Source organism: Ahaetulla prasina, chromosome 14, assembly GCF_028640845.1.
Source record: "Ahaetulla prasina isolate Xishuangbanna chromosome 14, ASM2864084v1, whole genome shotgun sequence".
Classification (NCBI taxonomy): Eukaryota; Metazoa; Chordata; class Lepidosauria; order Squamata; family Colubridae; genus Ahaetulla; species Ahaetulla prasina.
In genome coordinates this window covers 10,846,660-10,860,216 of record NC_080552.1, presented here as the reverse complement: position 1 = coordinate 10,860,216, position 13,557 = coordinate 10,846,660, and the positions used below count along the sequence as shown (strand labels likewise).

At 48.0% G+C, this 13,557-nt stretch overlaps 1 protein-coding gene across 5 annotated transcripts in view; it reads right to left on the bottom strand.

Annotated features, from left to right (window-relative positions):
- Nucleotides 1–13,557, bottom strand: part of LOC131185339 (cytoplasmic phosphatidylinositol transfer protein 1-like) — a 73,755-nt gene that overhangs the window by 21,185 nt on the left and 39,013 nt on the right. For 4 of the 5 annotated variants that reach the window (XM_058157780.1, XM_058157782.1, XM_058157781.1 and 1 more), the window contains exons 4-6: nt 7,424–7,499; nt 2,094–2,165; nt 152–247 (exon numbers count right to left, since the gene is read on the bottom strand). In XM_058157780.1, coding sequence (XP_058013763.1) covers nt 152–247; nt 2,094–2,165; nt 7,424–7,499 — 244 coding nt within the window. Of the gene's footprint in view, nt 1–151; nt 248–2,093; nt 2,166–7,423; nt 7,500–10,353; nt 10,443–13,557 lie in introns of all 5 variants that reach the window. The other variant, XM_058157784.1, reaches the window with a different exon arrangement.

The window sequence follows — 13,557 nt, the reverse complement described above, 5'->3', positions numbered from 1 at the left end:
AGAACTTTGGCAAAGCTGCAGAGGCTTTGCAGCCTTGCTTGATACGGACTTCCCCGACCCGACCGTCAGAGGAGGAGTGGGACACGACAAACTGGCTGTGCTGTTTGTTTGTTTTTCTGGACTGCAGCACAGGGTTGATATCAATTATTACCTCTAAGCTCCTGTAGTAGCGGTCTGGGATTTCGTCAAAAGCAATGTCCAAGAACATCACTTCATGGTCTCCCAAGATTTTTTCATTGAGAAATACCTGTGAGAGCAAAGAGAAAAAAAAAACATTAGACCTGTCAACTTGCCAGAGAGAGAGAAAACACAGATTCTCAGCTAATGAGGGACAGTAAACTCAAGCAAGGTTGGCTAAGCTATGATACATACTTTCCTTGCTTGGCTTGTCATTAGTTTCCATCCACCATCTTGCCTTCAGGTGATTCTCAAAAAGCACCTGAAGGCGAGGCAAGAAGCAATGGATGGATACTAAGAACCAAGCTAGAACTAAGGAGAAATTTCCTGACAGTGAGAACAATTAATCAGTGGAACAGAAGTTGCCTTCGGAAGTTATGGGTGCTCCATCAGTGGAGGTTTTCCAGTGAGGGGATTAGATAACCATTTGCCTGGAATGGTAGAAGGTTTCCTATTTAAGCATGGGGCTGGACTAGAAGACCTCCAAGGTTCCTGCCAACTCTGTTATTCTGTTGTGCACTGGACAGTGGCACATTGGTTAGAGTGCAGTACTGCAGGCTATTTCTGCTGACTGCCGGCTGACTGCAATTTGGCAGTTCGAATCTCACCAGGCTCAAGGTTCCATCCTTCTGAGGTGGGTAAAATGAGGACCCAGATTATTGGTGGCAATATGCTGACTCTGTAAACTGCTTAGAGAGGGCTGGAAAGCACTGTGGAGCGGTATATAAGTCTAAGTGCTATTGCTCTTCCTTTTCTCCTTCCTTCCTTCCTTCCTGCCTGCCTGCCTGCCTGCTTTCCTTCCTTCCTTCCACAGTGCACAAGGGTTAGAATGCAGTATTTCAGGCTAACTGCCCACTGCCAGGAGTTCGATCCTGACCGGCTCAAGGTTGACTCAGCCTTCCATCCTCCCGAGGTTGGTAAAATGAGGACCCAGATTGTTGGGGGGGGGGGCAAGAGGCTGACTCTGTCAACTGCTTAGAGAAGGCTGTAAAAGCACCGTGAAGCGGTATATAAGTCTAAGTGCTATTGCTCTTCTTTCTTTCCTTCCTTCCTTCCTTCCTTCCTTCCTTCTTTCCTCAGTGCACAAGGGTTAGAATGCAGTATTTCAGGCTAACTGCCCACTGCCAGGAGTTTGATCCTGACCGGCTCAAGGTTGACTCAGCCTTCCATCCTCCCGAGGTGGGTAAAATGAGGAGCCAGATTGTTGGGGGCAAGAAGCTGCCTCTGTCGACCACTTAGAGAAGGCTATAAAAGCACTGTGAAGTGGTATATAAGTCTAAGTGCTATTGCTACTGCTATTGACACCCTCAAGTTCCTCTGAATCACAAGGTCTCTTCAGATGCTCTGCTCCCTTGCCTGAGTCCCTGAAGGCAACTGTGATGAATCCTAGCTCACCTGGACTCTTCTCATCTCATTCGCAAGGCTCAATGGCACCTTGCCAAGTGACCCTCAACTGCTCCTCAGGGTCTCTTCCCATAAACAAGCCCAGATGCAACTTCCCAGGGTGGAATAATAATAATTTAATGCAGTGTTTCTCAATCTTGGCAATTTGGAAGATGTGTGGACATCAGCCCCAGGATTCCCCAGCCAGGGGTGAGATTCCCCTGATGGGGGTTGTCCAAGCTGACAGTTAGTCATCGATTCAATGCATGGATACCTCCCACCCCCATGTCTGTCTAGGGAGATTCTCAGTCATCCAGGTCATGGTTGTCCCAAAGGTGCTTTTTTCAAGAGGCAACTGAACTTCTTGGATGAAGAAGCTTCTTGGGTGAGAAGCGAAACATCTTCCAAGAAAGTCCAGTTGCCTCTTGAAAAAAAGTGCCTTTGGGACCCCACCGTGTCTGCGTTCCCACCTGAAAATAGCTAAACGGGATGAAATGGGGCGCTGTTTCTACTTCTGTATGGGTCGCACTTACGTTGGTGCTATTTCCGCAGTTATCTTCATACTTGGTCTCTATGTAGATAGAAAATTTGGGCAGGAACGAGCACTGCAAAAGGAAAGAGAAATGGAGAAGGTGAATAGACCCAGGGGATGAATGAAAGGATGGTGCTGGAAAAGAGGCAGACAATCATTTTTATCTCTCTCTCTCTCTCTCTCTCTCTCTCTCTCTCTCTCTCTCTCTCTCTCTATCTATCTATCTATCTATCTATCTATCTATCTTACCTGCCTTTGTTATTTTTACAAATAACTCAAAACAGAAAACCTATCCATTCATATCCATTGCTGCCTTAAGCACTAAACCAAACTATCATCTACTACATCCACATAAGGTGCTATTTACACTTTCCTGCCCATAAAGCTACCGATATGAATGAACCAAGCCATTTTCCATCAAGAAACGAAAAGGAAGTGATGGGATTTAAACCAGGGGTGAAATGTAAAATTTGTTACTACTGGTTCTGTGGGCGTGGCTTGTTGGTGGGGGGGTTAATGTGACTGGGTGGGCATGGTCAACTTTTTTTTTTAACTTTTAAAAGAATTTTTTCTACAATCACTTCGGCTGTTTTTTTTTTTTCTTCGACCAAAAAATGCTTTTAAAAGTAAACAAAAAACAAAAAAACCTCTGATGATCGCATGGCTCAGCTGGGCATGGGAGGGGCAGGATTTTTTGCTACTGGTTCTCTGAACCACCCGCCGCCATCGCTACCGGATCGGGCGATCCGGTCCGAATCGGGAGCATTTCACCCCTGGTTTAAACATTTATTTCTTTCACATAGTTGATGAAAAATAGCACCTGCAAAAATAAAAAAACAAAACAAAACAAAAAAAACCATTCTGCCCCTTGACAAACTGTCTGCAAATCCTTCAAGTATTAAATTTGAAACCATTTATTTATTTATTTATTAAATTTGTATACCGCCCTTCTCCCGAAGGACTCAGGGCGGTTCACAGCCAAGTAAAATAGACAATATATAAATACAATTTAAAATACATTTAAAAAACTTATTAAAATTGGCCACAATTAAAATTTAAAACTAAAACCCATTTAAAAACCCATAAATTTAAAAACTAACCCAGGCCAGCGCAGATAAATAGGTAAGTTTTAAGCTCGCGGCGAAAGGTTCGGAGGTCCGGAAGTTGGCGAAGTCCTGGGGAGGTCGTTCCAGAGGGCAGGAGCCCCACAGAAGGCCCTTCCCTGGGCGTCGCCAGGCGACACTGTCGCGCCGACGGCACCCTGAGAGTCCTCTCTGTGAGGCGCGGGTCGGTGAGAGGTATTCGGTAGCAGCAGGCGGTCCCGTAAGTAGCCCGGCCCTATGCCATGGGCGCTTTAAAGCGTTCACCAAAACCTTGAGCGCACCGGAAAGCCACAGGCAGCCAGTGCAGCCTGCGCAGGATAGGTGTCATTCGGGGCCCGAGGGCTCCTCTATCACCAGCGCAGCTGCATTCTGGACTAACTGTAGCCTCCGGATGCCCCTCAAGGGAGCCCCATGTAGAGAGCATTGCAGTAATCCAGGCGAGGCGTCACAAGGCGTGAGTGACCGTGCATAGGCATCCCGGTCTAGAAAGGCGCAACTGGCGCACCAAGCGAACCTGGTGGAAAGCTCTCCTGGAGGCGGCCGTCAGGTGTTCATCAAAGACAGCCGTTCATCCAGGAGAACGCCCAAATTGCGCACCCTCTCCATCGGGGCCAATGACTCGCTCCCGACAGTCAGCCGTGGACTCAGCTGACTGTGCGGGATGCCGGCATCCACAGCCACTCTGTCTTGGAGGATTGAGCTTGAGCCTGTTTCTCCCCATCCAGACCCGTCGGCTTCCAAACACGGGACAGCACTTGATAGCTTCATTGGGGTGGCCGGTGTGGAAAAGTACAGCTGAGTGTCATCAGCGTACAGCTGGTACCTCACACGAAACCACTGATGATCTCACCCAGCGGCTTCATATAGATGTTGAACAGAAGGCGAGAGGATCGACCCCTGCGGCACCCACAAGTGAGGCGCGGGGTGACCTCTGCCCCCGTCAACACCGTCTGCGACCGGTCGGAGAGATAGGAGGAGAACCACCGATAAGCGGTGCCTCCCACTCCCAATCCCCCAACCGGCGCAGCAGGATACCATGGTCGATGGTATCAAAAGCCGCTGAGAGGTCTAATAGGACCAGGGCAGAGGAACAACCCCTATCCCTGGCCCTCAGAGATCATCCACCAACGCGACCAAAGCCGTCTCAGTGCTGTAACCGGGCCGGAAACCGGACTGGAGCAGGTCTAGATAGACAGTTTCCTCCAGGTGCAGGGGAAACTGATATGCCACCATACTCTCTACAACCTTGCGAGCGGGTTGGAGACCGACGATAATTACCTAAAACAGCGGGTCAGGAAGGCTTCTTGAGGAGGGCCTCACCACCGCCTCTTTCAAGGCGGCGGAAGACTCCCTCCAACAAGGAAGCACTCGTAATCCCCTGGAGCCAGCCTCGTGTCACCTCCGGTGGCCAGCACCAGCCAGGAGGGCAGGTCCAGTAAACACGTGGTGGCATTCAGTCTACCCAGCAACCTGTCCATGTCCTCGGAGTCACAGGGTCAAACTCATCCCAGACAACATCACCAAGACCGCCCTCGGACGCCCCATCCGAATCGCCACAATTTTGGTCCAGACCGTCCTTAAGCTGAACGATTTTATCGTATAGATAACCGTTAAACTCCTCAGCACGTCCCTGCAACGGGTCATCCCCCTCCCCCCCGTGAAGGAGGGGGCGGGGCACCCGGAACAGGGCCGGTGGGCGGGTATCTGCCGGCGCAATGAGGAGGAGGCGTAGCGCCTCGCTTCCCTCAGTGCCACTAGGTAGGTCTAGTATAGGATCTAACTAGTGTCCGATCAACCTCTGAGCGGCTGGACCTCCAGGAACTCTCTAGGCGTCTTCTCCGGCGTTTCATCCCCTCAGCTCCTCGGAGAACCAAGGGCGGTTGGGATCTGCGCGGGTCAGAGGCCGCAAAGGCCTGACACGGTCTAAGGCCCCAGCCGCAGCCCGTTCCCAGGCTGCAGCTAGTTCCTCTGCCGTGCCGTGAGCCAGACCCTCAGGAAATGGCCCAAGCTCCGTCTGAAACCTCTCTGGGTCCATTAGGCGCCTGGGGCGGTACCAGCGTAATGGTTCCGTCTCCCTGCGGTGTTGGGTGGCGGTCAGAAAGTCCAGGCGAAGGAGAGTGATCTGACCATGACAAAGGTTCAATGACTATTTCCTTTAAGTCCAGATCTCTCAACCACTGACCAGAGACAAAATCAGGTCCAGTGTGCCTCCCCGATGTGAGTGGGGCCATCCACTACTTGAGTCAGGTCCAAGGCCGTCATGGAAGCCAAGAACTCCCGAGCTACCGTCGATGGCGAGCCAGCAGATGGCAGATTAAAGTCCCCATGACTAAAAGTCTGGGGTCTCCACTGCCACCCGGCAAGCACCTCTAGAAGCTCGGGCAGGGCAGCTGTCACGCAGCAAGGAGCCAGGTACGCCACCAGCAAGCCCAACTGACATCTGACCCCACCTCACAAGAGGATTCACACCCGGCAATCTGAGGTACAGTGGTCTCCCTCGGCTCTAGACTCTCTTTAATAACAACCGCCACCCTCCACCCCTACCCTGGGCCCTCGGCTGATGGAATGCACGGAAACCCGTGGGCACATCTCGACCAGGGCATGCCCCTTCAGTACCCAACCAGGTCTCCGTGCGCCTATAATATCCGTGGCACCCCTGAATCAGATCATATATTAGGGGCCTTATTGGCCACGGACCGTGCGTTGCATAACATCAGGCGAAGGCCCAGGCTCTGAGAGTCTTGACCATCCGGAAGCGGGTGAAGTCAGGGGATCGGGCGCGATCGCCTGCATACATCGAACGCGTGACCCCTTGCATCGTCGATCCCCCTTCCGCCATATCTGCCCCTCCCACTTACCGTGCAAATAGACTCACCCTCACACAAAGGAACACTCTCCCCCATAACCTCCGAACCCATTTGACAGTCGCCACGAGCATGCGCTGGAACTGGTTTCCCTCGACGGGCTACCCCATCACCCGCCCTACCCCTCCCACCCCTTAAAATTGCCCTGTCTAAAAACCCCCAAAGGCTCTTTCTTCTCGCATGCCACCTCTGTGGGTCCCAAGACCCGTCATTGAGGCCGGCCCTTGGTAGCGATATGGGCCATTCCTGCGAGGCGGGGGCACCTCGCAGGCGCAAGAGTTCATGTACAGTGTAGCGCATAGAAAAAGTGCAAATCGACGAGGGATGCTAAGATGGTAAAATCCCAAAGAGATAAAATGGTGAATCTTCATGAGGGCTAGAAACCCAGATCTTCCTTCATTCTCAGGAAATGGACCTCTGAGTTTGTTTTGTGCTCCTGCTGAAAGATGCAGAAGTCTCCCAGAGGTTCCCTTTTTGCAGAGACTAATCTTCAACTCAGGCAAATGAAGAGCCAACAGCCTAAATCAAGGAATCCAACAAGAACAAACCCACCAACCCAGACACGGCAACCACCGGTATCTCAATAGAGAGCAAATCCCTTTCCTTTCTAGCACTGATGATGTTACCTAGTTGGGTTATGAAGCGTCTTCAGGTGTTCTGTCCTAGGCGTTCCCAAACCACGAAGCAGACTCTTTATTCTGACAAAAATCCCTTTTTGATTAAGTGACTGTGAATTCCTCTCATTCACCTTCAGCAAAGTCTTTCAAGGGAGAATTTACAGACACAGACCTTATCTGGCTTGGAGAGCTGCCAGGCCGATATCTTCAAAACTTGGCAAGGAGTCTCGGAGAGTCACAAACCAATTAGGTGGACTATTTGTCTCCTGCAAACTCCCCTCCCCTTTCGCTCCTCTTTTATTCCCTCTGGGAGGGGCCCTTCATAGTCCACCTGTAGCCTTACTCCCAAGTCGACCCTTGTTCTTTAGCTGTTCCCTTCGTCCGGCAACTCTGCACATGCGCACATTGGGAACAGGCTCCAGCTGTTCGTCTGCCTCACTGATGTCTGATTCCGAAGGAAGCTGACAACTGTCAGAAGGCCCTGGCCCCCTCTCTGCCTCTGATGCAGAGCCCTCATCAGAGCCTTCCCCAGACTCCAGGACTGGCCCATGTTCCTCCCCAACCTCCTCACTGTCCAAATCTGCTGCCAGTTTTGCTGGCTGCTGGCAGGTCACAACAGCAAGAAAATAATCTCAGAGAGCACTAAGGACTCCACTGAATGCCTTGAAGTTACTCATAGTGTTCTTGAGTTCTCTCTTCTATTCTGCTAGAGAATTACCAAAAGTAGGAAAGCATCTTAGTACTTACTGTGTATTCTGCATCCGTTGTGAGATAATTCCAGATATCCCAAGGTAGCAAAGGGGAGACAGAGAAAGAGACAAAGCTAAGGTTGGAGAGAAGGAAGAATGATCCATTACACATTTTCTGGGCAACTAAAGCCACCTCACTTTGTAACCCGGAGGTAGCCATGATGGTGTTTTAGTCAACTTCAAAGCTGTAGTGGCAATCAGATGGTTCTTGTTTCCAAATCTAGCAGGAAAATCCAATTGCCAATAAATAAAAGACCAAGGGAGTAGCTTGCCATACATCTAAGATCTCAAAAGACTTGGTAAGTGATCTTTTACGAATGGAGCAATTTGCAAAGGACCGAAAGATTGAGTTCACTCAACACTTTCACTCAAGATAGATAACCTTTTTGCAGTTTTTTTTTAAAAATGTCCAAGGGTTTCTGTTAACCCTGGGAGTGTTCTGACCTTGGCTTCCCCAAAAAGCATGAAGCTGGTCGCGACAAAACCCCTTTTATTAAACAAACAGTGAATTCCTCTCATTCACACTCAGCAAAGTCTTTCAAGGGAAAATTTACAGTCACAGACCTTATCTGGCTTGGAGAGCTGCCAGGCCGATATCTTCAAAACTTGGCCAGGAGTCTCGGAGAGTCACGAACCAATTAGGTGAACTTATTGTCTCCTGCAAACTCCACTCCCCTTTTGCTCCTCTTTTATCCCCTCTGGGAGGGGCCCTTCATCATCTACCTGTGGTCTTACTCCCAAGTTGACCCTTGTTCTTTAGCTGTTCCCTTCGTCTGGCAACCCTGTGTATGCTCACCCTGGGAACAGGCTCCAGCTGTTCATCTGCCTCACTGATTTCTGACTCCAAAGGCAGCTGATAACTGTCAGATGGCCCTGGCCCCCTCTCTGCCTCCAATGCAGAGCCGTCACCAGAGTCTTCCCCAGACTCCAGGACTGGCCCATGTTCCTCCCCAAGCTCCTCACTGTCTGTTCCCTTTGTCTGGCAACCCTGTGTATGCTCACCCTGGGAACAGGCTCCAGCTGTTCATCTACCTCACTGATTTCTGACTCCGAAGGCAGCTGATAACTGTCAGACGGCCCTGGCCCCCTCTCTGCCTCTGATGCAGAGCCTTCACCAGAGTCTTCCCCAGACTCCAGGACTGGCCCATGTTCCTCCCCAACCTCCTCACTGTCCGAATCTGCTGCCAGCCCACTGACCACTGGTGGGCCACAACAAGGTGGTAGTTCAAACAAGAAGCAAAACCAAGAGTATAAGTAGCCTGCAATTCACCACAGTTCATTTTGTGACCATTCAAAGTTACAACGGCACTGGAAAAAAATGTCTTAGGACTATTCTTCACAGTCATGACCGTTGCAGCATCTCCATGGTCATGTGATCGAAATTCAGACACTTGGCAACTGACTCATATTTACGACCGTTTCAGTGTCCGGGGATGGGTGGGTGTCATGTGATCCCCTTTTGCGACCTTTTGACAAGCCAAGTCCATGGGCAAGGGCAAATTCACTTAACAACCGTGTGACTAATTTAACAGCTGCTTGCGATTCACTTAACAACTGTGGCAAGAAAAGTCACCACATGGAGCCAACCTCAACAATCCGTCTTACTTAGCAACGGAAATTTTGGGCTCCATTGTTGAGGACTGCCTGTAGTAGCTCTGTTTCTTTCTTTTTTTGTTTAAAAAAGTTTTATTTTAACATTCTTATCCAATAACATATCCAATAACATATTTAATGTACCATCATATACAATTAATCGGATCTGCCCGGTCACCACCCCCTTCCTTTTACTCTCCTTCTCTACCTTCTTCTACTTTCCACAACCATCCTCCCCCTTTCTTATCTACATCCTCTCCTCCTTCCTTCCTACTCCTTTCTTCTCCCTCTTCTATCCCTCTTCCTTCCTTTCCTCTTCCTCCTCTTCTCTTTCCTACCTCCTTCTCTATTCTACTTCTACTTCCTTCTTTCCCATCATTCTGAAGTGGTAGCCAGGCAGCTCCGATCTTACATTAATTATACATCTTCAATCATCTTTGTACATTAACTATCAATGGATTGATAGTAGCTCTGTTTCTATTGTAAGGTTGTAAGACTGTATTTTCCCATCGGGATTGTCTGGACACCATTGTTACAAATATTGAAATGAAAATGAATACAGCAAAAGAGAGAGATAAGGAGAGAGGTGGAAAGAGGGAAGGAGGGAGAGAGAAAGAAAAAAGGGAAGAGGAGAGGAAGAAAGGGAGGGGAAATAAGAGTAGGAGAGAAAGTTAGATAGGGAGGAAGAAGGGAGGAAGGGGAGAAAGGAAGTGGAAGTAGAGAAGAAGCAGGAGAGGAGAGAAGAAAGTAAGAAGGATAAAAGAAGGGAGGGAGAGGAATGAGAAGAAAGATTGCTGTAAAATGGAAAAGATGAAATGGAAGAAAGACAACCCCGAATATGTTTGAATATATCAGGATAAAAATTGAAATACCTAAAAAATAATAAAAGAGAATAAATATTAATAAAAATGGAGAAATTAGAACTGGAGGGCGAAGGAAGATGTGATTTATATAATTGAGCATGGAAATATTAAGACACGATTAAAATATGGAAAAAGAATACTTTGACAGAAATTGAAATAAAGTGAAATGTATTTGGATATGTTAAATTGTATAAGATACGATATGGCCAATACTCTGTTCATAAACTATGTATGTGTGTAGGGGGGGAAATTGAAAAATCAATAAAAACTTGTTAAAAAAATATTGTATTTTCCCCCGTTTCCTTTCACTCCCCAGAAAACCAGGAAGGATCCTTTCTGAAGTAGATCTGATTAACCCTTTTTTCTTTTTTGTGGGCTGAGCTACTTTTTAAACACACCCGTTATCCAGTTTGTGGCTTTCTCTCTTGTCCGCCAAGGTCATTCTCACACACCACTAGCATTTCTTCCTTACCTGTGATGGTATACGGGTAATAGTTCCAGGCTTTCTCGGTGATATAGAAGATTCGTGGTGTCACTGCCCGAGCCCAGCTAGGCAATTTGCTGCAGAAGAACAGAGCAGAAGGCTACCATATTTTTCAGAGTATAAGACGCTCACCGGTTTTGGTGAGAAAATAAGAAAAAGAAATCTGCCGCTGCCTCTCAGCAATTTTGCCTCCTTGCAGCAAACAGCGAACAGTCTGCTTTACTTTCGTTTTCGTTTTCAGCATAGCTTGATTAGCAGAAGAAAAAAAAATCTGCTCCTAGCAATTTACCTCCTTGCAGCAAGCAGCAGAGGCCTGCGCAGCAATAGGCCATGGCAATCCCTGCAGCCTGAAACAGCTGAGAGTCAGGGACAATCAATTGGTGCTAATCAGGCTGTGCTGAAGCTGAAATGAGCTGTTTCTTCTTGCTGAATGCTGCAAGGAGGTAAATTGCTGGAAGGCAGAGGCCAAAGGGTGTGGGGCAGTGGGTAGGCGGGGCTAAATTCGCTGTATAAGACACACCCAAATTTTCACCCCTTTTAGAGGGGAAAAAGGTGCATTTTATACTCTGAAAAATACGGTAAATGGAAATCAAATCCCACATTCAAGTCTATGTCCAAGTCTCCAAATTATTAAGATACAGTAGTGGTCAAAATTGTGGAAACCTTTTGGGAAAAGTGTATTTTTGAGGTTTGATGGCTAATAACACCACTTTTTGGGGGGAGTTTCAAGATAATCCTATTCCACTGCTGGAATGGCCTGGGAATAGCCCAGACCTTCACCCAATTGAAAATCTATGGAGCCGACTAAAGAAACTTGTTAGTCAGAAGCGACGCAGCAATAAAACCCAGTTAATAGAAGCCATCATTCAATCTTGGTTTCACGTCAGAACAGCTGCGGAACTAAAAGACTTGGTTCACTTCATGGGAAGACGTTGTAAGGCTGTAATTCATGCTAAAGGTTACCCAACTAAGGATTAACTGACATGGGGATCATTTTTCTGTATCTCATTTTTTCTACCTGTTTCACTTTTCTTCTTTATACTGTAACTGATATTCTAATAGCAAATCCTTCCTAAAAGTTATTGCATTACATTTTTGATTAAATTGTCTTTCCATTGATATATAATTTTATGGTACTACTCCAAAAAAAAGAGGGGTTATTAGCTAGTTTTAGAAAATACACTTTTCCCAAAAGGTTTCCACAATTTTGGCCACTACTGTATATCCCAAATTAACCCAAATTAGCTCTATAGCATGGCTGTCAAACTCAAGGCCTACAGGCCAGATATCTGGCCCATGGGGTGTTTAGATCTAGCCCGTGGGGTCACTGTGGAAACATGAAGGACCAGCCTGCGATGCCTCTGCCAGCAAAAACGGAGTTCAGGAGAGCTGTGGGCGGCCCTCCCGAGCTCCGTTTTTGGTGGCAGAGGGTTACAGGAGGCTGTCACAGCTGAAAACGGAGCTCGGGAGCCTGTTTTTGGTGGCAGACCACCTGGGCCACTAAAGGGTAGCCCTTGATATGAGTGATGTCGAGCTGGCCACACCCACCCTGGCCACACCTCCCCACCCCCAAGGTCAAACACAACCCTGCTGCGGCCCTCAATGAAATCAAATTTGACACACCCCTGCGAGGAGTGGTTGGGAGGGGAGGGGTGAGTAGAAGCCGGCAAGGTGCCCCTCGATGTGAGTGACATTGAGCTGGCCACACCCACCCAGTCACATGACCACCTACCCATGCCTACCCAGCCGGTCATTAGGCAGGTCCTATTAGTGGTTTGCGGGATTTAAAATTACGAATTTAGTGGTCCCTGAGGTCCGAAAGGTTGGTGACCCCTGAATTAGACCACCAACTCGGTTTTATTCCACTTTTATTTTTTCCAGTTCCTGGAGGAGAAAATGCGGTGGTGGGATTCAGCCAGTTTGGGAGAACCGGTTGTTAACTTTCTTAGCACTTTGGCCGACTGGTTATTGGGAGAAATTATTAGGGCAGAGAACCGGTTGTTAAATTACTTGAATCCCACCACTGAGCAAGTGTACTGAATGCAAACAGCCCAGATCTTCCTATTTCTCCCCTCTCGAACCCCAGAAGAATAAAATAGATGAGTGAAGCCTCTGATATTACAGTTTATTCTCACCGTTGGTTAGAAGAAACATATCAGCAAAAATCTCACTGTTAGAACAGATGAACCGAAACAGGCTGTTCTCCTCAGAGGAGTGGGGGCCGCCACATGGATTAAGAAGACAATGTTATGCAAGGCGGTTTGAGGATCGTCGTTTTCCTATACAGGACTGGTTTTGAACCACAGCAATTGATGCCATTCTTGGATTACTCATTTCGAACACCCTTCAATAAATACTATATATAGTTTGTGTACCCTCATCTAAAGCAGGGTTCTCCAGCCTTGGCAACTTTAAAACTTGTGGACTTCAACTCCCAGAATTCCTCATCCAGCTTTGCTGGCTGAGGAATTCTGGGAGTTGAAGTCCACAAGTCTTCAAGTTGCCAAGGTTGGAGACCCGTGATCTAAACAGTTTGTTCCCGCATACGGGCTGTTGGCAGAGGTGGGATTTTTTTTTTTTTTTACATTTATATCCCGCCCTTCTCCGAAGACTCAGGGCGGCTTACAGTGTGTAAGGCAATAGTCTCATTCTATTTGTATATTTACAAAGTCAACTTATTGCCCCCCCAACAATCTGGGTCCTCATTTTACCTACCTTATAAAGGATGGAAGGCTGAGTCAACCTTGGGCCTGGTGGGGCTTGAACCTGCAGTAATTGCAGGCTACTGTGTTTTAATAACAGGCTCCTTCACTTACCTTCCCTACCGGGTTGCAAATGTGAGCTCCTCTGAGCATGTGCACGGCCTTCTGTGCATACGCAGTGCTCGCGCATTATATCCAGGCAGGTGGGCAGAGCCTCCCGCACTCGCTACTACCGGTTCGCCCGAACCGGACCGAACCAGCTGAATCCCACCTTTTGCCTGTTGGATCAGCTCCAGACACTGATTTTAGGGAATGTCTCTTCCCTCTTTCAAAAAAGAAGGAAACATAAAAGCTTCATTGATCGAGTATGTGCCATCAAGTCAGTGTAGACTCTTAGCCACCCCTGTAGATAAAATTTCTCTAGGAAAACCTTTCCTCAACCTAGTCTTCCTGCAGTGAAGGTCTTCCAATTCATTGCCACGGTAACCAA